This window comes from Panthera tigris, chromosome E1, assembly GCF_018350195.1.
Source record: "Panthera tigris isolate Pti1 chromosome E1, P.tigris_Pti1_mat1.1, whole genome shotgun sequence".
Classification (NCBI taxonomy): domain Eukaryota; kingdom Metazoa; phylum Chordata; class Mammalia; order Carnivora; family Felidae; genus Panthera; species Panthera tigris.
Genome location: NC_056673.1, coordinates 60,809,741 through 60,837,698, shown reverse-complemented (window position 1 = coordinate 60,837,698; position 27,958 = coordinate 60,809,741). Strand labels below are relative to the sequence as shown.

General features: G+C 52.1%; 1 protein-coding gene across 1 annotated transcript; it reads left to right on the top strand.

Moving 5' to 3' along the window:
- The first annotated feature begins 408 nt into the window (after positions 1-408).
- RAB40B (RAB40B, member RAS oncogene family) lies at positions 409-24,439 on the top strand. Its single transcript, XM_042965976.1, has 6 exons — positions 409-662; positions 18,340-18,400; positions 20,159-20,219; positions 20,926-21,003; positions 21,667-21,889; positions 23,382-24,439. Exons 1-6 carry the CDS (start codon positions 491-493, stop codon positions 23,651-23,653), a joined length of 867 nt encoding a protein of 288 aa, XP_042821910.1. The 5' UTR covers positions 409-490; the 3' UTR covers positions 23,654-24,439.
- Positions 24,440-27,958: the final 3,519 nt, after the last annotated feature.

Genomic DNA, 27,958 nt, shown 5'->3' with positions numbered 1-27,958 from the left:
CAGGTGGGTGACAGGGCGTGGAGGCCGCAGCAGCAGGGTAGCCCTCCGCTGCTGCCCCGCCCCGCCCCGGGCCCAGCACCGCCCTCCCGGCTCCTTGGGAGTGCGAGGCCCGGCTCCGCCCGCTGCCTCCCCGCCCCTGGCTCCGCCCCACCCCGCCTCGGGACCTCATTGGCTGTGGCCGTAACAACCTTGTCCTCAGCCCCGCCCCCGCCCCGCCCATCAGCCTGCATTGGCAGCGACGACCTCATCCTCCCAGGAGGGGCGGGTGGACGTCGGCCTGGAGGCGGAGACGAAAGAGAGATGGACGGGCATCCCAGCCAATGAGCGCGCGCAGCACCCCTAGCAACTGAGTCTCGCCAATGGCGTGGCGGGGCGGGGCCGCGCGCTGTCAGCTGCGGGGGCCGGGGGCGCGCGGCGATCTGCGGACGGCTGGGCCCGCTCAGCGCCTCGGTGCCCTGTCGCCGCCTCTGCGCCGTCCCGTGGCCCGGGCATGGGCGCCGGCGCCGGCGGCGGCACGATGAGCAGCACCCTGGGCAGCCCTGTCCGCGCCTACGACTTCCTGCTCAAGTTCTTGCTGGTGGGCGACAGCGACGTGGGCAAAGGCGAGATCCTGGCGAGCCTGCAGGATGGCGCGGCCGAGTCCCCTTACGGCCACCCGGCGGGTGAGCGTGGGGCCAGGTTGGAGGGGAGCAGAGCGGGGGAGCGCGCGGCGTGCCGGGAGGAGCGAGACCCGGAGAACGCGCGGGGGCCAGGGGAGCCAACGGGGGGCCGAGGAGCGAACGGGGGGCCGGCCGGGAGGAGCGGGGCCCGGGGAGTGCGCAGGGGGCCTGGGAGCGAGCGGCGGGCCAAGAAGCGCAAGGGGACCGAGCGGAGCGGGTCTGGAGAGCGCGCTGCGGACGGGGGAAGCCGGGCCCAGGCACCGGAGTAGCGCACCGAGGAACCGGGGGCGCAGAGCCAGGGACCGCGAGCGGGGCCGAGGGTGTGGAGTGCGCGAGGGGCCGGCGATTGGGGAGCGCGGGGCTCCCCACCCGCCTCTCTGCCTGGGTCGGGCGCGCGCTACTCGGGCTGCCCTGGCTACACCCCCGTTTCCGCACGTGGGGAACACAGCGCGTCCTCCATAGCCTCATCAAAGTCTGCTTCCCTGCGGGAGCTAGCGGCTGCACTGGACGCTGGGGTCCTTTCGGCCCGGGATGTCTGCGAGGCGGAAGGGAGCGGACCTCGCAGGTGGGGTTTGGGGAGGAGGTCGGCTGGGCTGCTGTGAGTGGGCCCATCCGGGAGACCGCCAGTGCGTGAGACGCGTTTGGAAAGGATGCGTGGGGGTTATGGAACAGGCGGGCGGGGTTGGGAGCGGGATCAGAGCGCAGCGGGGCGGAGGCTCCCAGGTGGTGGCTCTGCGCGTGGGTGGGGTGGAAGCGGGAGGAAGCGGGAGAACTAGTCTGGAGGCTTCTCCAGGGCTCTTGGAGAGTCTGAGGGGCTCCTCGCCCTGGTGAACAAGCCCAGGAGGGCAGGAAACCCAAATGACCCTCGGGGCCGAGGAAGGCAAACACGTGTGAAATGAAGGAGAGTGGGTTCCAGGTCCAGGGGAGCGCAGGACTCAGAGCTGAGCGTAGTGGGCGGAGGGTTCCCAAAGTTTGAGGTTTGAGGGCCGCAGCCCCCAAGGCCGGGTAGACATTAGGCGGGAAAGCAGGGCAGGGGAGAGGAGAGGAAGGTGAAGTGGGCAGAAACCTGGGCAGGGAGGCAGGAGAGCCAAGGTCTTCACCCAGCAGGCTGCTCTGATGGCGCAGGTTGGGTGGCTGTGAAGGGCACCTCCTGCCATCACTTTGGGGGGACATTCCAGGGACAGAAGGCACAGTTGCAGCCATACCTGGTTGCTCAGGGTCCTATCCCCCCCCCCCCCCCCCCATCTCCTGGCCTTGCAGTCTGTTCTCCAGGAACAGAGGAGGGCAGCCCAGGGAGTGGAGTCTTGATGTTCAAGCCAGCCTAGGTTTGCTTCCTGCCCTGACCAGGCAGGGCAGAATTGAGAAGACAGTGCACAAGAGGAAGTCCTGGATCCCGAGATGAACTTGACTTGAGGCAAGAGGAGCAGGGAGTACAGGGCAAAGGTTGTGGTAGGGCACAAGGTGGGGGTGAGGGATGTAAAGAGAAAAAGTGGCCTGCAGGGTTGGCTGAGGGAGGGAGTCTGTGGCTCCAGAGCAAGGAACAGAGCAGCTGCTGGGGTGGCCTGGGGCAGGCCTAGGAGGTTGGAGGGGTGGGGGAGAGCTTGGGATGGTTTTGGAGAACCACGGACTCTTCACCCCAGGGCCTTGTGAAAATGCACATTTGGCCACTGATTCCAGAACTGTGTTCTCCAAGGTGATGCCATCAGCCACGTGTGACTTTTTAAATTTAGGGTAGTTAAAATGAAATACAATTAAAGGTTCATATTAGCCACATTTCACACGCTCAGCACGACGCTTGGCTAGTGACAGATGTGGTAGAGCCCTGCTGGACAGCCCAGCTCTGGGCCTTAAGCCGACAAAGGGCGGGGGTCCGCAGGGCCTGGGGCTCCATGGATGGATGAGCACAGAAGAGATGCACGGTTCTTATAAATCTGTGTGCCTGGGGGTGGGGGGGCAGCTGTGGCTTTGAGTTCTATAGTGGGTGAGTGATGTGGGGCACTTAGCAGGAATGTGGGCAGAGCTCCCTTCTGGTTGGTTTGAACAGCGCCTTGGGGCTGCTCTGATGCACCACTTTGTGTCACAAGCCCAGCCAAGGACTTGTAGAAGCAACTGGTTAACACTTTATTCTAAAGGTTTTTCCTCAGGGGCACCTGGGTGGCTCAGTTGGTTAAGGGTCTGACTTCAGCTCAGGTCATGATCTCACAGTTTGTGGGTCCCAGCCCCGCATGGGGCTCTGTGCTGACAGACAGCTCAGAGCCTGGAGCCTGCTTCAGATTCTGTCTCCCTCTCTCTCTGCCCCTGCCCTGCTCGCACTCTCTCTCTCTCTCTTTCTCTCTCTCAAAAATAAAAAAATAAACATTGAAAAAATTCTTTTAATAAAAAAATAAAGGTTTTTCCTCAACACAGAGGGAAGGATTTAGGTGAAAAAGACACTTTCCACAAAATTGCAAGAAGTTGGCATCAATTACGTTATTATTGTTAACGCTGTGTCCATGGGTCATTCTGCATCCCTTCTGGGCATTGGAAGGAGAGCGCTTTTCAGCAAGTCTCTCCATCCCCGCCCCACCCCCAACCTGTGCGTGCAGCCTGTGTGGCTCTTACTTTGCCCGGGTTTCTGAACCTGGGCTGCCGTGTCCATAGCTGCTTGGTACTAGTTAGATGTTCAAGTGTCTTGGGTGCTGACCATGAGTCTTCACCACCACTGTGTGTGTGAGTTCTTTATTTTGCTGTCCCTCTAATTAGCCACATTTCATTTTTTAGGAAGGGCTGGTATTTCCTGAGAGCTTTCATGGTTGAGGATGTCTGTTGTCTTTATCTGTGAACAGTATCTCCGTCAGGTTACAATAGATTCTCAGGTGGTATTCTCTTTCCTGCCACACTTTGTAGCCATTGTTCCAGGGCCCTGGGGTTGGATGGCCCTGGGGTTGGATGTGGGTGCTGGAGCCTGAGGTCAGCTGGCTCCCCTGCCTCCCTTCCCCCTGGGGTGGGGGTGGGGTGGGGGTAAATTAGCCTTTTCTTCTCAATTGGAGTGTCTCAAAGTTGAATGCTTGGTGTTGAACTTCTGATACACTGTGTACTCTTTGAATTTGCAGGCTTTTTTTTTTTTAATTTCGGGGAAATTTACTTTATGTTCCTAAAACATCTTCTGTTACATTGATTGGTGTTTCTGCTTCAGAGACACCAATTGTATTGGTTTTCTATGGCTGCTGAGCAAATTGCCGCAAACTTAGGTAAAACACAGATTTCTTACCTGACAATCCTGGGTGGGCCCAGTGTCCCTGTGCTAAGGTCAAGGTGTGTCGACAGGGGCTGCATCCTTTCTGGAGGTGCTGGCGGTGAGTCTGTTGGCTTGCCTTTTCCAGCTTCTAGAACCTTCTGCACTCCCTGGCTCCAAGCCCCATTCTCGCCTTCCGCACTGCCTCCTTTCTCTAGCCGCACCGCTGCAGCCTGACTCAGTCTCCCTCTTCTGCTTGTAAGAGCCCTTATGATGGTGCTGGGGCCCATTTGATAATCCAGGATAATCTCTGTATTTTAAGGTCACCTGATCAGCAAACCTAATTCCTTCGGCAGCCTTAATGCCCCTTTGCCATGTAACCTAATGGAGTCACGTATTGTGAACATCACAGTGTGGGTACCTTGTGGGGGTGGGTGAGATGATTCTGCCTTCTGCACCCATTATCCTGATGTTGGGTCGTGTTTTCTTGCCTTCCCCATCCATTCGCTTCTAATTGCTTTCATCTTTCTGTCTCTTCTGAATTTCTGTGAGCATCTCAAGCCTTTCCTATTTGTCGGTAATTTTTACTTTAGAAAATTGTTTCTGGCTGTTTCTTTTTTATTATTTCAGTGATAATGCTTTGATCTGCGTTTTCTTTCTTTTACAATTTTAATTTAAAATTAAAAAAATTTTTTTTAATGTTTATTTATTTTGGGGAGAGACAGAGACAGAATGCGAATGAGTTAGGGGCAGAGAAAGAGGGAGACACAGAATCCAAAGCAGGCTCCAGGCTCAGCTGTCAGCACAGAGCCCAATGCGGGGCTTGAACTCACGAGCCGTGAGATCATGACCTGAGCTGAAGTTGGACGCTCAACCCACTGAGCCACCCAGGCACCCCTTTAATTTAAAATTTAAAAAAATTTTTCTTTAAATAGGGGCGCCTGGGTGGCGCTGTGGGTTGAGTGTCTGACTATTGATTTCGGCCCGGGTCATGATCTCACAGTTCATGAGATGGAGCCCTGCGTTGGGCTTTGCACTGGCAGCGTGGACCCTGGTTGGGATTCTCTGTTTCTCTCTGCCCCTCCCCTGCTTGCAGTCTCTCTCTCCCAAGACAAATAAACTTTAAATAAATAAATAAACATTTAAATTTTTTTCCTTAAATAATTTATTTCATTTAAAAAATCTCTTTTTTTCCAACTTAATGCTTTCGTTAAATTGCTCTTTTGCATGAAGTAACTAGGATTAATGTCCTTCTGTTCCTTGGGTCAGGTTTCATTTTAGGTTGGGTTCTTTGTCTCTCTCTCTCTCTCTCTCTCTCTCTCCTTTTATAATGTTTTGTTGAAGTGTGATACACACGTAGAGCTAAGGGGCCCACCTCTCACTTTGGGGCCTGCTGACCCTGGAGCCTCTGGGGGATCTTCGTTCAGCCTCTTCTTCCAGGCAGAAGTGGGGAGAAAAGACCTGGACAGCCTGGCCCTGGCTGGGGGAGTGAAGTCAAGGCCACAGCTGGGCCCTTCTTCCCCTGTTCCCTGCTGACAGTTTCTCCCCTTGGCCCCAGCTGTTACCTTTCCTTCTCTGATTGCTGAGTTTCTAGTTGGGAGAGGCAAGTAGATTAAACTGACACGAAATTCTACAATCTCTTGCCTCCCGGCTTTTTCCCCAAAGAGACTTATTTTCTCTCACTGCTTTCTCCTGGCTGTTTCACCAGCTTCCTTTTGCCCACAGGAAAATCCTGTCTTTCTTTTTCTGCTTCATTTTTGCTAGCAGCTGTAATAACAACCCCCCTTACTGAGAGTGTAGAAGAATCATCTCATGAGATAAATTAGGCCCAGAGAGGGTGAGTACTCCCTCAAGGTCACACAGCATGAGTGAGAGCAGGAATGTAGATGGGGTGGCTGGCTCGGGGCCCCTCTGTGGCCCCTCCGGTTCAGAAGAGGCTCAGAGAAGTGGCTTTTATTCCCTGGGAGGACCATCAGAACGTTTTTGCTGAGTGATCCTGTTGTGGGGTTCTTCTCCTTTCTATTCGCCTTGGACAAGTGTTGCACCAGGAGGTGGTCGCACACCCCTGCTGCCTTCTGCAGTGCTGCAGACCCCGGTGGATCTGCCGATGTCAGAGCTACTCTGCCGGTTTCCCGTGGCAACCACTGCAGGATTTGAAACCCGGTTTATAAAGCCATCTCGTGCATGTTTGAACTGAGACTCGCATTGTATTGTATCCCAAGTTATTTCCTTGAGAAGGAGATGATCTCCCACCTCCTTACCTCCTGTGGTGCCGCCACGAGCACACGGTAAGTTTCTTCAACGCTGTTGTTTTAAAATTATGTCGTAAGTGCTTCCATGCATTTGAGAAGAATAAAACTGCATTTGTATCAGATTTTCTCTTCTTCAAAGCCAATCATTCAGCCCCACGTCCCCATGTCCTGTGGCGCCTCCTTCCTACAGTGGGGACTGCCCCTTTAGTCTAGCCTTGAACCCCAACCCAGGTAACCCTGAGTTTGGGTGATGGACAAGGAGGGGCTCGGATCCCACCGGCTGGCCCAGGTTCCTCCTGTGCAGAGGGTCAGCTTCTGGACGGAGACCCCCCAGCCACCCACCCCCTGCTGTGTCCTCTGCCACTAGCACTGGGCGCTCCCAGCTGACGGCCACGTGGCTCTGCCTTGGCCCTGCTGGCTGCACCTGCTCACTCCTCGCTTGGGCCTTCTGGGGTGAAGAGAAGGGGCAAGGTATATTGGAAGCAATGGAACCTATTGCTTGAATTTGCAGGCTATCGGCTCACTTCCCATTAAGAGATTCAAACGTTTGGGGCTTTCTTCCCAGGCTGCTTCAGCTTAATTGGCTACAAGGAAGGGATGATGTATAAGCAAAAACTGAAAAGAGCTGCAATGTCCAAGGGGTTGGGCTTAAAACATCACAGATGTAGACTTTATCAGACCCACAAACAAAACCACGCAAAAGGCAGTCACCACAGAAGATAGCGGCTCCCGATGATGTCATCGGGGTTTGCCTTCTTCGCAAGTGCCTCTCAGGGCGGTTCAGTCGGTCAACTGTCAGACTCTCAATTTAGGCTCAGGTCATGATCTCACAGTTCATGAGATTGAGCCCCACATCGGGCTCTTGGCTGACAGTGCAGAGTCTGCTTGGGATTCTCTCTCCCTCTCTGCCCCTCCCCGACTCACGCACACACAAGCACACTCTCTCTCTTTCTCTCTCTCGCTCCCGCTCTCAAAATAAATAAATAAACTTAAAAAAAAAAAAAAAAGAAGTACCTCTCTTCAGCTTTCCTCCTTGGAGGTCTCGACCAGTCTCCCCACTAGACCTGGACCGCCCTCTGCCTGGGCTCCAGGTTGTGGGGCAGCTCCCGCACCTCCTGAAGCTGGCCCCACGCCTGCACCATTTTGGCCCCAGAGGCCGCCAGTGTGTGGGTCAGCTCCCCCGACCTCGCGTGGCCTGCTGCCAGAGATGCCGGACTTTGGGGTTCTGTGAGCGAGTCACTGCCTCTTTGTCTGTAAACAAGGCACCTCGGTTCCAGTGATGCCGCCCGCCCCTTCCTCTGAACTGAGGATTTTGCCCTCTGCAGATGCTGTTCTAGAGTCACCTTCTTCCTCTGCCTGCAGCCCCCTCCCTCCAGTGCGCACAGTGCCTGCGGTTTAGTGCATTTCTTCTGGTTCGCAACAGCTTCTCCCAGCTTGTCTCTCTCTGGCCAACCGACTGAGATTAGGCGCACACAGAGTTACAGGTTATTTCACTTTATTTTAAATGTGTATTTATTCTGAGAGGGAGTGTGTGCGTGCACACAGGGTGGGTCAGAGAGAGAAGGAGAGAGAGAAGCCCAAGCAAGCTCCGTGAGAGCCCGACGCGGGGCTCAATCTCACAAACCATGATAGGGGCGCCTGGGTGGCTCAGTCGATTGAGCATCTGACTTCAGCCCAGGTCACGATCTTGCGGTTTGTGAGTTCGAGCCCCGCGTTGGGCTCTGTGCTTGGAGCCTGGAACCTGCTTCTGATTCTGTGTCTGCCTGTCTCTCTGCTCCACTCCTGTTCATGCTCTGTCTCTCTCTCTCTCTCTCAAAAATAAACATTAAAAAAAATTTAAAAAAAAAAAAACAAAAAACAACAACCATGAGATCATGACCTGAGCTGAAATCAAGAGTTGAATGCTCAACCGACTGAGCCATCGGGCGCCCTGTAGCCAATAATTAATGAATTGCCCACCCCAAGTGGGACTCAGCTGAGTTTGCTCATGTATTTGAACCATATTGTCACTTGTGACACAGATGGCATTTTGTTTGGTTGAAAAAGAAATTTACGGAGGCAGAATAGTAAATACATGCATTAAATTCTAGCGGACCCTAATCAGAAGGCTGGAAAGTATCTTAATGGGCAAAATAAATTGATAGATGTGTAGAACATTAGCTTCTCTCTTAGACTGAGAAAACCCATTTGGAAGTAAAACCTATTTCAGTTTAGAGTGATGTGCGCATTCCAGAAGGCAGACCCACTGCCTTGTGGGTTTAAAGAGTGTCACGGCGGCTTGATGTCCAGAGAGGGAAGGCCAGAGGCATGAGACCTGGGGTCCATCCTGCGAGGCCAGGAGCCTGTCCTTGGCCCTGAGCGCCCTCTCCATGAGCACTGGGCAGGGTGGGCAGTGGGGGCACAGTGTGGGAGTGCAGTTGGACAGTGTGTCCATGTCTTGGGGCTGCTGTATCAAACCACCACAGATGGGGGGCTTACAACAATGGACATGTATCTGCTCATGACTCTGAAGTTGAGGTGTGGGCAGGGCCCCACTCCGCAGGAAGGTTGCAGGAGAAAGTCCTTCCTGGAATCTCTGTGTGCAGTTTAAATGTGGGAGGGAATGGACTTTGCAATTGACCTCTGTCTCCTGTGTGGCCAAGCACCCTCTGGCTCTGCTCTCTCCTGACAGGTGACAGTCAGGGGAGGGGAGGGGCCTGCCAGGAGCTGGCCCCTGGTCCTGCTGCAGGTGACACAGGGACTCTATCCTTCCCTCCCACTCTGTCTTGGGGTTATCACACTTGGCCCAAAGGATGTGCCGCTGGGTGGGGAAGCCTGGGAGAGACCAGGCCCTGCTGTGGTGTCTGGAGGCAGCCACGGACTCTGAGAAAACCCGCCTGGGTCTGGAGCTCAGAGCCCAGCTGGTGGTGACATTGGCCGAGGCTGAGCTGAGCCCACACCGTGCCTCCTGTCTGAACAGGAGCAGCATCAGGGATGGTCCGCCCTCTTCTCTCAGACAGGAAACTGTGGTCACAAAGGTGTCCAGCTTGGTGACCCACCTCAGGGCCCCACCACGCCCACGGGCTGTGAGGACCTGGCCATGCATGACCCTAGGAGGCAGCTCTGGGCACTCTGTCTCCGGCAGCCCTCCCGCCCCCAGCCCCCTTCCCAGAGATGAGGCCCCCGCTGCCACCGTCTGCCTGGGTACCTGCCACTTTTGTGGGCTTCTCAGGGAGCCACTGTGCTTCCCAGTTGTGCTATGGTGACAGCGGCTCAGCACAGGGGCCCGCATGTGCCTAGCACATCCCCGGCTGGCCCCCCACTTACTCTCCCTCTGTCCATAGTGACATACAGGTGATCCACGTGCTGCCAGCAGGGTCCAGCCTCTCGCCTCTCTGACACTTAGTGCCTGGGACCACGGTTATTTATGAGGCCCCTGGCATCTTTCAGGTGAGTGGAGATGACTCCTTGTTCAGGGTGGTTCATCCCAAACTGTCTTCTGGGGCGCAGACAGGTGCTCGGGTTTACTTTCCGGCTTTGGGACGGTCACTTAGCTGGTTATGGCCGTGACCAGTGATGAGGGCATATCCTTCCCCCAAGACATCACACTGTCTCAGCTCCTGCAACTCCAGAAGTAGGAGGCTGAACCAGAAGGCTCGGAGCTCCTTCTGAAGACACACGCAGCCTCAGTGGGTGGGTTCAGTTGACATAGGAACTTGCTAGAATACAGCACCGCTGGCTGGATGAAGTGACCATCTAAGTGAGCAGAGTGTCCCAGCCAGGAGTTATCAGGGGGCCTGGAGCCCACAGTGCCCCAGGGGCCAGGTGGGCAGCCCCTGGCTAAAGTGGGCTTTGCAGGAAGGGTGCCAATATCATCAAGAACTGAGCACTTTAGGGTCGCCTGGGGGGCTCAGTCGGTTGAGCGTCCGACTTCAGCTCAGGTCATGATCTCACGGCTCGTGGGTTCGAGACTTCAGCTCAGGTCATGATCTCACGGCTCGTGGGTTCGAGCTCCGTGTTACGCTCTGTACTGACAGCTCAGAACCTGGAGCCTGCTTGGGATTCTGTGTCTCCCTCTCTCTGCCCCTCCCCTGCTCATGCCCTGCCTCTCTCTCTCTCTTTCTCTCTGTCCCTCCCCCACTCACTATCTCTCTCTCTCCCCCTCTCTCTCCCTCTCTCTCTCTCTCTCTCTCTCTCTCTCTCTATATATATATATATATATATATATATATATTTACATATATTTAAAAAAATACACAAGGCTCGATCCCATGAACCGTGAGATCATGACCTGAGCTGAAACCAAGAGTCGGATGCTTAACCAGCTGAGCCACCCAGGCGCCCTAGGAACATACTTTTCAAAAAGGAGTTCTGCAGAGAGATCACTGATGTTAATTTTAGTCACTGACCTCTGTGTAAACGTGATGAGCACACATCAAGTCCCTGTCTTGAATGTGACTTGCTTTTAGAACTGTTTAGAAATGCAAGGGGGCCCACTGAGGGGCTGGCACTGGCCTTAGCTGTGGGTCAAACTTGTCACCACCCTGAGTCCTTCCCACCACTTGGTTCTGTGAGGCACCCCAGCATCTTCCAGCGGAGGGCCCTTCTGATCCAAAGAGCCATGCAAGCCAACTCTGAGAAGGACGTATGTGCATACGTTTTCTTTGAGGTGAAGTTCACATAATGTAAAACAAACCATTTTATTTTATTTTATTTTATTTTATTTTATTTTATTATTTTATTTTATTTATTTTATTTTATATTTTATTTTATATTTTATTTTTAAATGTTTATTTTTGAGAGAGAGAGAGCACACAAACAGGGGCGGGGCAGAGAGAGGGGGACAGAAGATCCCAAGCAGGCTCCACACTGACAGCAGCAAACCTGATGTGAGGCTCAAACTCACAGACCATGAGATCATGATCCCATACGAAACCAAGAGTCGGACACTTAACCAACTAAGCCACCCAGGCGCCCCTAAAACAAACCGTTTTAAAGTGAATAATGAAGTGGCATTTTATACAACTGCCAGCACTTTCCAGTTTCAGAACATCTTCCTCGCCTCTCAAAAGGAAGCCCCTCCTCCCAGCCTCTGGTGGTCACAGGGCTGCTTTCTGATCTTTTCCCTCAACGTTAGGTACATTTCTCAAAAGTCATCCTCTCAGAGATGAATATGTTTGTAAGTGATATTTAACCGATATTTACGCCAGCAGAGAATGCTCCTCCCTGACGGCTCACATCTATGCCTGCGTGCTCACTAGAAGAGAGAGAAGCAGGTGGTGCGCGAACTGAAATAGATCGCTAAATTATTTATTCATCCTGCGGAGCTAAAAGTGGAGTGAATGGCTTGGCATTTGACGCTTCCTTTTTTTTTTTTTTTTTTTAAGAAGGCTAAAATTATATCTCTTCTCTGTTATTCTGACTCACTCAATGAGCATTCCCACAGGCTTTGTTCTAGAAGTTTTTGTGTGTTTTTATCTCATTTTGATGGACAGAGTTTTCGAAGAATTAGTTAAGTGCAGCAAACACGAATTATACCTGTTGGTCCTCACCTTGACCCCACTCATGTCAGAATACTGGGTTCTCCTGGACCGACGTTGAAGGTAGCATGCCACAGAGTCAGGGAAGAGGAAACATCATAAAAAGAGCAAACACGTAAATAGGAGATAAAAGAAAACATTGCGGGAGTGAGAGAACGGTTCAGTGAGTAAGTTGAGGAGAGGAGAGTTAGGCCGTGAAGAGAGGTGATTTGGGGATGCGTCTGTGGCAGCACAGCGGTGTTAGGGGTGTCTCTTCGGGGGCCCAGGGGTCCGGGGGAAAAAGCTTTTGCCGAGGCGAGGTGCCTACAGGCGGTAGGTACACAGGCCGGGTTAGGGTTAGGGTTAAGGTTAGGGTTAGGCTGTAAGTAGCTGGGGCAAATGTGTTCTACCAAGCGGTAGGGGAAACTGAGGCAGGGGAGCATGAGGAAATCGCTGGTTGTCAGGACTGGGATTTGATCCCAGGCCACACAGACCTCCTCCCTGTGGGGCCCCAGTGGGTTTGGCCCGTCTCCACTCTCACCTTCCCCACCTGGAGAAACCAAGGCACATATCACATGGGGAGGCAGCACATTTTCAAGCTTTATCTCTGGCCCCACCCCAGCTGGCTCCACGCTGTCCCCAAGTCCCCACTACAGGGGCAGAGTGAGTGGCACACAGCTGAGCACATGGACCCAGAGACGTTTGGGAGCCCAAGCCCTGAAGGGGCAGGTGCTGGTGGAGCACTGGGCTGCGTGGTCCCAAGGGTCAGGGGTCAGCTTATTCAGCAGGGCTGTTCTAATGGGAACCGCCACCTATAGTCATGGAGTGCAATTTTGGGCCTGGCAGCTAACGATTAAATCATTATTGTTGAGCCAGAGTCCCTCGTAAGTGCTATTTACTGTTAGTGAAATTCTGAGACACAGGTCATTGTACTTCTCTTTTGGGAAGATGTTAAAATGTATCTTTTGCAGGTTTTTCTAGGATTTGTAGGTCAGACATTCTCTGTTCCTCTCTCCAGTCACTGTGCTTTGTATGTTTTCTATCATACTGGACGTTAAAAAAAAAAAAAAAAAAAAAAAGTTATTTACTTTGAGAAAGAGAGAGGGGAAGCAGGGGAAGGGAAGAGAGGGGGAGAGAGAGAACCCCAAACAGGCTCTGTGCTGTCAGCACAGAGCCTGATGTGGGACTTGAACCCACAAACTGTGAGATCATGACCTGAGCCGAAACCAAGAGTCCTATGCTTAACCACCTGAGCCACCCAGGTGCCCCCCCCCTCCCCGACTGGACATTTTTTTTTTTTTTAATTTTTTTTTAACGTTTATTTATTTTTGAGACAGAGAGAGACAGAGCATGAATGGGGGAGGGTCAGAGAGAGGGAGACACAGAATCCGAAACAGGCTCCGGGCCCTGAGCTATCAGCACAGGGGCCCGATGTGGGGCTCGAACTCACGGACCGCGAGATCGTGACCTGAGCCGAAGTCGGCGCTCAACCGACTGAGCCACCCAGGCGCCCCTCGACTGGACATTTTTGAAGGAAATAAAAAAGTCAGCTCCAAGCAGCTCAAGCAGAGAGTTTACAGGCTCACATGACTGACAAGTTGAAGGACAGGCCTCCTTTGAGGACTGGCTGGTCCTGATGCCTGAGCCTGTCAGGATTCTCTACTGCTTTCTCCCCATCTACGCTTCTGTCTGTAGCTTACTTCCAGCTTACTTCCCAGCTCCTCTCCTACCTGGTGAGGAAGGTGGCCACGGGCAGCCCCGAACCGTGGCAATGTGATCACTGCCAGGTCTGACGCCAAAGTGGAGAAAGTGGTGAAGAGTCCCTCCCTTGTGAAGACTCCCTTGGAGTCACTCTCCAATGCTTTGGGGTCACTGGTTTTTATATTTTGTCCATCCCTGAGAGTTGTCTGCAGTACTGTCCCAGGAGGAGCCGTGCAGCCATGGCCAAAAGCAGAAACTCAAAAGGGAGCAATCCAAAAACAATAAAGATCCTGGAAATTTAAAATATGATGGCAGGGGTGCCTGGGTAGCTCAGTCAGTTAAGCTTCTGACTTCAGCTCATGTCATGATCTCGTGGTTCTGTGAGTTTGAACTCCGCATCACGCTTTGTGCTGACAGCTCAGAGCCTGGAGCCTGCTTCAGACTCTGTCTCTCTCTCTCTCTCTGCTCCACCCCTGCTCATGCTCTGTCTCTCTCTGTCTCTCAAAAATAAATAAATGTTAAATGTTAAAAGATAATTTTTTAATGTGATGACAGAAATAAAAATTTCAAAGAAAGAATAAAAGATAACATTGACACCATTTTCCAGAATGTTGAGAAAAAGAGATGCAAAATAAGACACAATAAGAAAATCAGAGAGTAGGTTCAGGAGGCCCAATGTCTTAGTAAAATATGCCAGCAGGAGGAAACAAGTGAATAATTCAAGAACATCAGACTTCTCAACAGGAACTCTAGAAAGTAGACCTGCACACTTCTGAATGAAAATTATTTCCTACTTCAATTGTGTGCCCATCCAATCTCAAGGAAGAGTGAATGCAGACTACAGACATGCCAAGTCTCGAAAACTATCTTCCACAACCCTTCTCAGGAAGAAAAAGGGAGAAGTAAACCAACAGACAGGGAGATGTGATTTCGCAGTAGGAGAAAGGAGGGCCCAGGAAGACAGCCATGCTCCCAGTTCGCATGGGAGCTGGACAGAAGCTCTGGAAAGATATCCCCAAGAAGGTGAAACACCTGAAAGTTTGGAAGTACTGAGAGGAGATCTAGATAACTGGAGGAGATTTTAGGGATGTGTTAGTGATAAATGCAGAGAAAACTAAACAAAAAAGCAATTTTTAACTCCAGTAAAAACAAAAAGTTATACATGAAGAACAAACACAGTATATACCACATGATCCAGCTGTGGATAGTGTTTACTTGGTCACATTGATGTAAAATTAGATATTGATCTAGTTAAATGGCAGATAACTATGTGTGAGAGAGAGAGAGAGAGAGAGAGAGAGAGAGGCATGTGGAGTGTGTCAGTGAGAGGACTACATTTTCAGCTTCCACAGTGGGAAGTTTATTAAGGCCTAAGTGTGAAAAGACAGGAAGTAGGAATACAAGTGTGTTTACAAACTTGGAAATACATAGCAAAGGAAATTAAAAAGATGGGTAATAGAACACTGTGGTGGGGTGTGAATCAGGGCCTGTCATTTTCCATACTAAGTCTCTGACACTTGAAACTACGTACATCTATGACTCATGAAAAAAAAAAAAACAAGTATAGTTTTATTTGGGGTGCTTAAAAAGACCATCAGGAATGAATTCTTTTACATTTATGAAATCTTTTTTAATTGTGCATCAAAAAAATAAGTACATAAGGACACTTTGCAAATCAAAGGAACCAACCTAGCTCAAGCGGTTGGTTAATCTCCTAAAGGTTAACAATGAAATTACCTTTCTGGGCTGTGAATGGTGAGAGCTCTCTCTTAGTGTCTCGAAACAGACATCCAAAGCCAAGGTTCTCTCTAAACTGAAAAGTACTTATTTGTTGCTTCATGTAAATGGTAAATGGTACATTCCAGGGGAAAAATTAAATATTTCCAAAATTAACTTTGAAGTTACTCTCTGTATATATGTTTGTGTTTATAAACATTTAATTATATATGTATATATTCTTATTTATTATGTGATTGTCCATTCTATTTGTTATATATGTATATATTATATTTAACATATGTATGTGTATATTCTATTATTTGTATATATACGTATATGTATTTGTACATATCTATTTGTATATATCTATTTGTGTGTGTGTATATGTATATATATATAATGTATCTATTGTGCGTGTGTGTGTTTCACGCCACACACACCCAATGCTGACTGCTGCAAAAGGAAGGGTGTAGGCATTTGAAATTGCCTTCGGGAGATAATGGGATTTTAAAGGGTTGTGAAGAGGGACGCCTGGATGGCTCAGTCAGTTAAGCGTCCTTCGTCAGCTCAGGTCATGATCTCTCGGTTTGTGGGTTCGAGCCCCTTGGCGGGCTCTGTGCTGACAGCTTGGAGCCTGGAGCCTGCTTTGGATTCTGTGTCTCCCTCTCTCCCTGCCCCTCCCCTGCTCATGGTCTCTCTCTGTCTCTCAATAATAAATAAACGTTAAAAAAAAAAAAATTAAAGGGCTGTGAAAAGGCCCTTGGTGGGTCACTCCAAAGAGTAATTTCACAGAGCCTGAAGCTACTGACCTATGCAGTTTCGGGAATATCTACACTCTGACTTAAAACCCCGGGCAATGTGTCCACAGAATGTGAAGCAATCTGTTGTCCGCTTCTGCCATGCCATGCATACCGTATTGCCCCCATCCTGCTGTAAAGACAGGAGGGTTTATGAATGTGATGCTCTTTCTCTTGGGGCTTTTTGGCGGGGGAGGGGTAGCCAAGTGTAAGGTAGGTCTGTAGGTCTGTCAGGGACCACAGCTAAGCTGCTTGCACCTGACACTTCTCTAGCTGCGTCTGAGGACCTTGCTCTCTGAGCTTTGGGCGCTGGGGTTTTTTGGTGGAGAGCTGCTAAGATTTCACACCCATCCCAGGACGTTCTCAGGGTGAGGCCTGATGAAGTTTTGGGGTGGTGGTGGGGTTCAGAGTTGCTGGCCAAGAAAGAATTTTTGAAGACGCCTTTAGTGCAAAAAGGTGATTGATTTTATTAAAGCTGGGGACAGGACCCAGGGTCAGAAAGAGCTGCACTGGGGCTGTGAAGAATGACTCCTTATATACTATGGGACTGGGGGAGGTAAAGTCGAGAGGAAGTTTTTTTTTTTTAACGTTTTATTTATTTTTGAGACAGGCAGAGAGAGAGCATGAACAGGGGAGGGTCAGAGAGAGGGAGACACAGAATCTGAAACAGGCTCCAGGCTCCGAGCTGTCAGCACAGAGTCCGACACGGGGCTCGAACTCACGGACCGCGAGATCATGACCTGAGCCAAAGTCGGCTCGAACTCACGGACCGCGAGATCATGACCTGAGCCAAAGTCGGCTGCTTAACCGACTGAGCCACCCAGGGGCCCCAAGAGGAAGTTTTTTAAAGGGATTTTCATGTGCTAAAGACTCACAGATTGCTGGAGGCCTAGCTATTTCTGGAGACCTAGCTAAGGTGGTTTTTCCCTCTAGCAAAGCATTAACATCAAGACAGTAGGGAGTTCCTGGACTTCAGGCTATTGATGAGATTGCCTTTTTCTTATAAAAGGGTGGAGACTCTTATCATTTTAACCATTTGTTTGTGGGGTTTTTTTGTTTTTTTTGTTTTTTTTTTTGTCCCTTCCAGTTTTTGTTTTGAAGTGTCCCAAGAGAGTGTCTTAAAGGGGGGGGCGGGGTGCAGCTTGTACTTTGCCCTCAGCCCCCCCTCCTGCTGCCTCATCAAGGCCGTCTTGTAGGGCTTCTCTCTCTCCTATCTATCCCCCAAGAGCACATTCCCCTTTAGATTTATAACTCTTAATCCAGCTTTCCTTGTCAAGGCATCCGAAGTCTGGCCACATCCCGGAACGTTTTCAAGGCTGGTCTTCTCTAGGTTTGTGTGTTGTGAGAGAGATTCCTGAGGAAGTGGAAAATGAAGCAAATGGATCAACGCAAAGCCTGGTGGGTGGGTTACTAAGCAGTTTGGATTCTTGCGATCATACACTGTGTTGCGTCTGTTTTTTGGAAGGGAGAACTGCTCTCTGGCTTTCTTTGGTACCTGATGCAAGCCCTGTCTCTCCCGGGCTGTCCCTCCTCCAGTCCAGCCCAGTGTGTCTTCTCCTCCACAGGCCTGGCAGAAGCGTTCCTGTGACTTGCTCTGTGAACACAAGAGTGGTTTCTCAATGAAGGAGAAAATTGGTTTCTGGTAGAATGGGAAGGAATATTTTTCTTTTTAAAAAATGTTTATTGCTTTTCCTGATTTTAGGGGGTAAAAATACATGCCCGTTGAAGAAACTTGAAAGTAGGGAAAGGCTGGGGTAAAAAAAAAGGTTAAAACGACCCAGATTCCACCACCCAGAAACTTCCAGGGACAACATGGGGCAGGCCCTCACAGTCGCCCCACTGTGCGCGCACGCACACACACGTTTTCTCTTTACACAGCTGAGATAATGCTTCGTACTTCATTTCACATGCGATACTTTTTTACTTTACGTTCTTAGTAAATTAATTAAATTAAATTTAAAATTTGGGGAAGGGATCTCAGTGTTTTGCCTGGGAGTGGAGCCTAGGAGGAACGGTCCCAGGACAGGAGACAGGGCGGGAGGGAGGGCCCAGGGATGAGGGGCAGAGTCAGGCTGCAACCAGCTGCCTGCAAAGCGGGGGGCCAGCGAGCCCCGAGCCCCACAGGCGACCCTGCTGCCAAACGGTTTCGGGGGCTGGAGTCCAAGTCCGAGCCCGCTGGCTGCAGCCGCCTTCCCCTCCTGTAGTGGGACGGCCTTGGGGTGGCCGGGGGTTGGGGGGGGCCGAGGCAGCGGTGCCCGCTGAGGAGGGGAGAGCTGGAGGCCCCGTGGGGTGAGCAACGGGGCTGGTGGACACGGGCCAAACGAATCCGGCAAGACCCAAAGCGGGGTCCGGTCCACCTGCCCTGTGAATCTGCCCTGGTGAGACGTCCTTTCCCTCCCCCGGAGAGCTCTCTTTGCCGGTGCCCTTTTGTTGGGGAGGAAGTGTGAGGAAGGACTTTGAGGCCAGCAGCATTCAAGCTGCCCCCACCTCCTTCCACAGGCATCGACTACAAGACCACCACCATCCTGCTGGACGGGCGGCGGGTGAAGCTGCAACTCTGGTGAGTGGGTCCCAGCCCCCAGCTCTGGGAGGGGGGACCGGTGCGCCCGTGAGCAGACCCCGTGGAGGTGGGGATCCGTGTCCACTGAGGCCTCATCCACAGGAGGGAACCGCAGGGCTTTTGTGGGTCCCTGGGAGTCTGTCCAGGACGTGGCCTTGCTGACACCTGCCTCTGCCTCCCCAGTGCCAGGAGGGGCCCGTGAGTGCGATGGAGACAGACCCCTGGCAGGTGTGGGGAGGTTGGGAGGCAAGAGACCCCCCTGCCCAGGTCTGGACTAGGTGTCTTTTCAGTGCCCCCCCCCCCCCCAGCCTCTGAGGTTCGGGTCACAAACCCCTGCCTCTGCCCCTCAGCTTCAGGTGGGATGGGGGTGGGAGAACTGAGCGTTCCTGCTTTGACCAATCCCTGGGTTGCCCGCCTCCCTGTGTGACTTGCCCAAGTACTGTCCCCGCCCGTGTCACCCCTTCTCCTGGGCCACCTGCTGGCCCTCTTCGCCGCCCCCCAACCCCACACATGCCCTTGAGCCTCCAAGCCCTGGAAGCCTCTCCTGCTCCCTCACTCCCTCTTTCCCAGGAGCAATCAGCCCCAAAGTCCAGGCGGGAGCCTCTCCGCAATGTCCCCTCAGCACCTGTCCCTTCCCGCCACCCACCCCACGACGTTTGGGTTGTGGGTAAGGCCTGCCCCACCAGCAGCCTGTGGGTCAGTGAGGCTCAGGCACCCTGCTCTCACCTGCAGTGTTCTCATTCCTACCTTGCACGCACCCTTGGCACAGGCCTGAGCAGCTGCAGGGCCCTGGGCTTACCCTGCCTCATCTTTCTCCTCCCCAGGGACCATCCAGGGCCCCACTCTCAGCCCATACTTGCCCTGGATGCTGAAGGCTGCTCCACGTCTCCTAGGCACCCTCTCGACATTTCCCGATTCTGTTTTTCATCTGAGTGGCCTGTCTTAGTAAATGCCTTCATGTCCCTGCGCCCCCAGTTGCTCTGGCCAGACCCCACGGTTTTCCGCGGCACCCCCACACCAGGGAGCATTCCCATTTCACGAGAGCCACCCATCTCCCATGCGGAGCCGGTGGCTACCTCCCAAGTTTGCCCTCCTCCTGCGTCTCCTCGCCCCTAGACTTGTAGCCACCCCGTCTGCGGGCAAAGCCTAAACTCTGTAGGGACTGATCTGGGAGTTCTCCGTGCATTTGCTCCCAGCACGTGAGGTGTTCCTCCCACGTCTTTGGCCACGGTCAGCACCTCTGACACTTCTGAACCCCAGGCCCTGCTCTCCTCAGCTGAGCCTCATCTAGGACTCAGAAGGCAGAGGTGGGTCACCAAAGAAAAGCCGTGCTGGGTCTCGCTGTTTGTATATGAGGACGCGCCTGGCGTGCAGGGGAGGCCTGCCCTCATCTCTAGGGGATCGCGTGTTGATGTGGGACTGTTGATTGCACATGCAGATGAGTGTTGCCCTTCTGTAACCTGCGGGGAATCACCACCCGCTGGGCCCGAGAGCCACAACCATGAGAGCAGGCTGCTGGAATCTATCCCAGGGAACGTTACTTCTCTTTGTCCTGATTTATGGCTCCTGGAGCTCCATTCCAGGTGTCAGGGGCCCCCACGTCCATTCCTCGTATTGACAAACTTAGGGACGTACCTGCAGTGGGATGGCCACTGACTGACTGTTGTAAAATATGTTTGCTATGGCTCCCAAGTTCAAAACCCTATTGTCAGGAAGAAGCAGTGATTTCTTCTCACTGGCCTCCAACATCTTTTCCAGGGATACATCCGGGCAGGGAAGATTTTGTACCATATTCCGCTCCTACTCGCGGGGCGCACAGGTAACATCCCCTGAGCCAGGAAGTCAGACTGACTGAATAATGGCATTGGAATGTTTGTTGATGCAAGAATCTCAAAGTGTTTAATATGATTTGATGAAAGAATCTCAAAGTGTTTAAAAAAAAAAAGAGTCTGAAAGTGTGGCAAGGAATGTTTGGTGGCTTGCAAACCATCAGCATCAGGGATGTATGTGTGCATGTGTTATGTTTGCACACACATGTGCACGCGAGCTCTGTGTGGCCGCAGGGGTGTGTGTGTGTGTGTGTGTGTGTACATATGCGTGTGTATGTGCACATCTGTATGTGTGCACCTGTGTTCGCGTGACTGTGTGTGTATGTCTGTGCGCATGTAGGAGAGCACTCTGTCCAGGTGGGTGGGCTCTGCCCCTAGGAAGGTGGTCACCCTTGCAGTCCCTCCACATTCCATGTCCCTAGAGCAGCATGTGGATCGGGGGATTTGAACGCTAGTCCTCAACTTACCTTGACATTTGAGAGTGGATTAACGAGCTCATGAAGCACCATTAGAAGTAAATATTTAACTACCGCTTTTGGTAGACAAATAAAAATACTGTGTTTTCCATTAAAATTAGTAAAGTGGTCATTTAGCTGGCTGTGAGTCTGTGACTGAGTAGCCTGCACACTGGCCAGCATGGCCCAGAGCTGCGCCCACCTCTGTCCTGTAAGGTAAGCCTGGTGCCTCTCTCCGCAGGGTGTGATCCTGGTCTATGACATCGCAAACCGCTGGTCCTTTGATGGCATCGACCGGTGGATTAAGGAGATAGATGAGGTATGAGCACTGTGCCAGAGCGCCATCCGAGTGGGCTTGAGGGCTGGGGCACGAGGCTTCACCAGCAAGGACACCAATCCCCTCCCTGGACAGGACCGGGCCCTGACCTGGAGCCCCACCACGCCCAGGAGCCAGAGCCGCGAGCTGCCTGCTGGCACGCTGACCTGGCCAACTGCCGATGTGGGTACAGAGCAGCCCCGCACTCGTCATATTGTTTCCTGCAGCTGCCGGAACACATCGCCATAAACAACAGAAATGTGTTCTTTCACACTTTGGAGGCCAGGAGCCTGAACTCCAGGGTCATCGGGGCTGGGCTCCCTCTGAAGCCTCCAGAGGAGGGTCCTTCCTGCCTCTTCCAGTTCCCGGTGGCTGCCGACAGCTCCTGGCCTGTGGTCCCGTGACTCTGCCCCCACGTGGCTTTTCCCCTGTGTGTCCTGCGTCCTCTCCTCTTCTCACAAGGACACCAGTGCCTGGATTGACGGCCCTTCCCAGTGGCCTCATCTTAACCAAATACATCTGCAAGCGTCCTTCTCCAATAAGGACACGTTCTGAGGTTCTGGGTGGGCGTGAATTTGGGGAGGACGCCATGTACCCCGCACACCAGCGGTGCCAGGAACAGAAGCACAAGTAACCCCTGTTCCTTGCCTTTCTGTCACCCTTCAGCATGCCCCTGGTGTCCCTAAAATCCTGGTGGGAAACCGCCTGCATCTGGCCTTCAAGCGGCAAGTCCCCACGGAGCAGGCCCAGGCCTACGCAGCGCGCCTGGGTGTCACCTTCTTCGAGGTCAGCCCTCTGTGCAACTTCAACATCACCGAGTCCTTCACGGAGCTGGCCAGGACCGTGCTGCTGCGGCACGGGATGGACCGACTCTGGAGGCCCAGCAAGGGTAGGCACCCGCCAGGCCGTCCTCCAGCCCCCGGCCCGCCTCCCAGGACCCACCCGAGGCGGCCGCATCCATTCCCAGGGAGTGGATGCAGTTAATTAGAAGTCACCGTGAACAGTTTTGTCGGAAAGTTCATGAGAGGCACTTCTGAAGTGTGTGCGTAGGCAGAGGCGTGTGTGATGAGAAGGAGCCAGCACCTCCCCACGCGGAGCGGGGCCCCTGAGCCTGCAGGGACTCAGCACCCGAGGGCCACGTTTGCCAGGCGCTCAGACGCCAGGCTTTGCCCACACCCTTCCCCCGGGCCCCCCACCCCTGGTGGTTTTGGGAAGAGCTTATCATGTTAGGAGTGATCCGCTTTCAACGAGGGGAGCTTGAGACAGAGAAGTGCACAGAGTGTTGTCAACACCAGATCCCTCCGTGTTAATTCGTCCAAAGACCCGTGCTCTTTTTTTTAAATTTTAGTTTATTTATTTACTTTGAGAGAGAGAGCAAGAGAGACAGAGACTGTGCACAAGCAGGGGAGGGGCAGAGAGAAGGAGAGACAGAATCCCAAGCAGGCTCTGAGCCATCAGCGCAGAGCCCGACGCGGGGCTCGATCCCACGAATTGTGCGATCGTGACCTGAGCCGAGATCAAGAGCCGGACGCTTAACCGACTGTGCCACCCAGGCGCCCCAGACCTGTGTTCTTATTTCATCTGCTTTGTGGTGACATAGTCGCTGTCACCGTTTTCCACTGAGTAATCTGTCCACATATTCCTGTTAAAGACAAAAAGACAAAATCTGTAGTCATTGAACTGGGTGGCCTAGGGTTGACGGAGCAAAATAGGGTTCTTCTGAATCAGGGATCCTCCCCCTCAGCACTGCTGCCACTCGGGCGGGGCCTCCAGTGCACCACACCCCCTCTCCCCCAGCTGTGGAAACCACAAGCGTGCCGGGAAGTCAAAATCACCCCCAGTTACGAACCACTGAGCCGAAAGAGCTGTTTGCTGAGCAACCCTGGGCCTGACCCCTTTGGGGGCTGTGGGGGGGGAGGGGGCACACTGGGAATGCCCCTCCTCGGCAGGTCCCCAAGAGCCCGTCCCACCGGGCAGGGAGCCCAACTCGCATAAGGGGCAGTGTAGAGGAGATTGAAGACAGCATTGTCTCCTCAGGTGCTCCCTTGGACATGGCATTATACAGCTGGTCACACATGTTGCCAAGGTCAGCTGTGCAGTCGGGAAGGAGGTCATCCCTGATGCCCTTGGTCTCTCACCCCAACCATGGGAGCGTGAGTGCCATTGTCTCCCCTCCAGGTCTGCCCACCTCTTGGACCTGGAGGGAAAGACGGCAGGGGTCTGCAGTCCGAGGCCACTAAAGCAGGCAGACTGGTCTCCAGCCCTGCCCAGTGGCACGTGTGGGTCCGGCGGGTGGAGCCCTCAGCCCCAACACCCCAGGGAAGGAAGGTGGTCAGTCTGTGTCCTACACTAAACCCGTTTCCTTTCCTCTCCTCTCCCAGTGCTGACCCTGCAGGACCTCTGCTGCCGGGCTGTGGTGTCCTGCACACCCGTGCACCTGGTGGACAAGCTCCCGCTGCCGATGGCCTTGAGGAGTCACCTCAAATCCTTCTCGATGGCCAGTGGTCTCAATGCCAGGATGATGCACGGCCGCTCCTACTCTCTCACCACCAGCTCCACCCACAAGAGGAGCAGCCTCCGAAAAGTGAAGGCCACCCGCCCCCCCCAGAGCCCGCCCAAGCGCTGCCCCCGGAACAGCTGTAAAGTCTCCTGAGGGAGGCGCCAGGACACAGACACTGGCCCCTCTGCGAGAGGCTCTGAGCCGTCACATGTGGGACGCGGGAGCCCGTTCCAGGCGCGGGAAAGCACCTGCCGGTCTCTCGTGGTGATCGTGCCGCCCCGCGCATTGAAAACACCCCGCACAGCTCGACGTTGGTGTTTCTACATGGATGTGCATGAAGCTCTTGCTTTAGATGTGTGTTTATAAAGGGGGTCAGCACTCTGCTCGGCTCCTGATAACGTGAGATTTCAGACGTCACTTACGTCGTGGCTGCAGCACGGCCTTTGCTTAATAGGACTGCTTTTATAAGAGCGGTGACGTGTGTCGTGAGTGCAAATTCCAGGGACCCTGGAAAGCAACGGGGGAGAGAAATTAGTCTTTGACCTCACAAGAGAGCCTTTTTGTAAGTCTCCTCGTCACATCGGAGCACGAGTTTATGAAGTGCTGTGGAGAATCAGAGTTGGCACGGCCGCTCTGTCCGGCTCGGGTCTGACATGGATTTGATAAAGTTTTTGCTATGTTATTTACCATGTTTTGGGATTAATAAGTGATTTATATGCATATTTTTCTGTAAATCTACATTTTTTTGTACAAGATGTTCCACAAGTTACAAAGCTAAGGGAAGAAAATGCCAAAGATATCTCCAGTTGTGCCAAAAGGCCACAACATAGTTACAACAGATCCAGATCGGCAAGGAAGATATCGTTCAGAGCCGTGTCGGTAAGGAATGAAGTGGCCACCATTATTTAAGAAAATGTTTCCTGACAATAAAATGTACACTTGTTTCTTGGTAGGGTCGTCGGCTGGTTCCTTCTGATTTTGTGTATTCACATAGCCCTTCATTTCATTTGCTTTATCAAGTGTTTCAAGCGCCACAAATTCGTGCCAGTACACGGAGCTGGCAGCAAGGCTTTGTTCCTGAACCGTGGCATGTGTTGAAAAAGCTTCCTTTCCCTAGAAAGACATGTAGAGGCAGAAAATGGGAAGTCTTGGGGGCACCAGGGTGGCTCAGTGAGTTAAGTGTCCAACTGTTGATTTTGGCTCAGGCCACGATCCCAGGGTCATGGCCTCTGCACTGAGCATGGAACCTGCTTGGGACTCTCTCCCTCTCTCTCTGTACCCGCCCCCGGTCATGCTCACTCACTCCCTAAAAACAAGTGGGAAGTATATATCTTTATTTTTTATTTTTTATTTTTTAAAATTTACATCCAAATTAGCATCTAGTGCAACGGTGATTTCAGGAGTAGATTCCTTAGTGCCCCTTCCCCATTTAGCACCCCCAAACCCATCCTGTAACCCTCAGTTTGCTCTCCATATTTATGAGTCTCTTCTGTTTTGTCCCCCTCCCTGTTTTTATGGTCTTTTTGTTTCCTTCCCTTATGTTCATCTGTTTTGTCTCTTAAAGTCCTCATATGAGTGAAGTCATATGATTTTTGTCTTTCTCTGACTAATTTCACTTAGCATAATACCCTCCAGTTTCATCCGCGTAGTTGCAAATGGCAAGATTTCATTGTTTTTGATTGCTGAGTAATATTCCATTGTATGTATATACCACATCTTCTTTATCCATTCATCCGTGGATGGACATTTGGGCTCTTTCCATACTTTGGCTATTGTCGATAGGGCTGCTATAAACATGGGGGTGCGTGTGCCCCTTCGAAACAGCACACCTGTATCCCGTGGATAAATACCTAGTAGTGCAATTGCTGGGTCATAGGGTAGTTCTATTTTTAGTTTTTTGAGGAACCTCCATACTGTTTTCCAGACTGACTGCACCAGCTCGCATTCCCAAAACAAGTGGGAAATATTAACGAGAGGCCCTCAAGTGTGTGCCTGTCTGGTAAAAGCAGAGAGGTACTCTTGAATCCCTCTGGGACGTGTCTCCCCACACCCCCCCAACGGACGAGGTCCTAACCACCAATCACAAGTGACTCATACAGGACATGTGGACTGTGCAAAGGCCCTGGGCAGGGTCTTGCCTTCCTGGCTGTGCCTGCTTCACATCTCTCTGCAGCAGCTGGAGGTTACAATGAGGAATTTTTAATTTTAATTTAATTTTATTTTATTTTATTTTTTAAGTTTATTTAATTTATTTTAAGAGAGAGTGCAAGTGGGGGAGGAGCAGAGACAGAGGGAGATAGAGAATCCCAAGCAGGCTCTGCACAGTCAGCACAGAGCCGATGTGGGGCTTGAACTCATGAACCTGTGAGATCATGACCTGAGCTGAAACCAAGAGTCGGACACTTAACCGACTGAGCCACCTAGGGGCCCCTATTTTATTTTATTTTATTTTATTTTATTTATTTTATTTTTTTACATAAAAATCTTTGTAAAATTTTTTAAAAATTTTAAGTTTGTTTGTTTGTTTAGAGAGCTAGCGCACACAAGCAGGGGAGGGGCAGCGAGAAGGAGAGACCCAACCCTAAGCAGGCTCCACGCCATCAGTACACAGACCCATGTGGGGCTTTAACTCACAAACCCATAAGATCATGACCTGAACCAAGATCAAACGTTGGACACTTAACCGACTGCCACCCAGGCTTTCCACAATGAGGAATTTTTATTTTTTTATTGTAAAAGATATTCTTTTGTTGATATATTTATTTTGACAGGGACAGTGCGAGTGGAGAAGCAGAGAGAGGGAGAAAGAAAATCCCAGCAGGCTGTAGACCGTTTAGCCCGATGCGGGGCTTGAACTCACAAAACCCCGAGATCATGACCTGAGCCAAGATCAAGAGTCAGATGTTTAACCGACTGAGCCACCCAGGACCCCGCAACGAGGAATTTTTAAAAAATAACTAGAAATGAGAAAACGCTCAGGTGTTCTCAGTTTCTGTTAGTGATTTACAGATTTTGAGACACTGAAGTGACCCTAGAATCAGAAGCAACATCTCTATTCGGAGATGTGCTAGTGAGGCCCAGAGAGGAGAAATGAGCCCAGCCCCCTCCAGTCACTGAAGGCCCAGAGCCAGGCTGGGGGTCGTGCAGCCCCCAGAGCATGACAGGGACACATGTCCACAGGGAGTGGTCTAGTGGACAGCTGGTAAACCCGCAGGGGCTGCCTGGGAGGACATCCTGCTGGGGCCACAGCACCTTCTCTCTGCCAGGCAGTGGATGGAGACAGAAGGGCTGACCCACTGACCAGGAGCACAGGGATGGCTGGGCGGTCCGGGGTGGGTGTCATCTGACCTGTGGTGGGCCAAGGTGGGCATCTCCTCCCCGCGCTGGCAGCCAGGAGGGGTGTAGGGAGAGGTCCAGGCTGAATGAAGCCCCTCTCCCTTCTGAAGACAGTGCTTCTTGAGAACGAAATGTGCGTGTCCTGGAGGCAGTGGAAGGTGGTAGGATGCTGGAATGGGTCCCCTGGTGATAGGGTCACACTAGGCCAAACAGGGCTCTTTTCTCCTCCATTCAATCGAAGCACTCCTTAGGACCACCACTAATGTCCTAGAAGGAATATAACGAAGGTCCTGAAGCCTCGGTGACCCTGAGCTCTTCCAAGGGGTTTCCAAAGCACACAGGCCTCCTGGGGGGGACAAAGGACGCCTGGAGTTCCCAGAAGCTGGCAGAGGCAGGAAGGAGCCCCCAGAGCCCCTGCAGGAGCGCCCACACCTGGATCTCAGACTCTGGCCCCAGAACTGAGAGAGGACAAATCTCTGCTGTGTGAAGCTCCCCCGTTGTGGGACACTTTGTTATGGTGGCCCCAAGACACTTACACAAGTTATACTTCACTGCAGAAAGTGCTATAGCAAATCGAAGTGGCATTTCTATGAAAGAGAAACAAATAAACTGAAGTACGGAATGTAAGTAAAACATGCATGTTTTGGTGGGAATGTGCCGAAAACATAATCAAGTGTAAACTGAACCCTAGAAAAACTGCTCTCAAACATTGTCATTTTCTCCCATGGCCCCATCGCTGGCAAAATCCACCCAAAGTATAAACAGGAATGCCAAATGATGCCCCAGATGTTTGTAATTCTCTTTTTAAGCATCTAGATTCAAAATATATTATGCACAATTATGTCTTCAATTGCCCTGTGAGAACCATTGCAATGCAGACTAATTTCCCAGACCGAGAACTCACGGCTTTGACGAGGAACTATCCAAGCAAATACTGAATGTGGAAAAAATGTCAATTACAGGCCTGATCACATGGGTCTGCCGAGGAGACGGAGACAGCACCCTTTGCTGGAGAACTGCTTCATTAAACAAGTGTGAATTCAAGAAGCAGCATTGAAGCTGCCTGTGCTAGGGGAGGGGAGCAGGGGGAGGGGTGGTGGTGGAGGGAGGCCTTCGAGCTAT

What these genes read in the sequence shown, in the direction of transcription:
- RAB40B (XM_042965976.1), top strand. Translation starts at nt 491, where the DNA reads ATGGGCGCCGGCGCCGGCGGCGGCACGATGAGCAGCACCCTGGGCAGC. An exon ending in CCCTTACGGCCACCCGGCGG is followed by an intron (nt 663 to 18,339) that starts GTGAGCGTGGGG and finishes CTCCTTCCACAG; the next exon opens with GCATCGACTACAAGACCACC. An exon ending in CGGGTGAAGCTGCAACTCTG is followed by an intron (nt 18,401 to 20,158) that starts GTGAGTGGGTCC and finishes CATCTTTTCCAG; the next exon opens with GGATACATCCGGGCAGGGAA.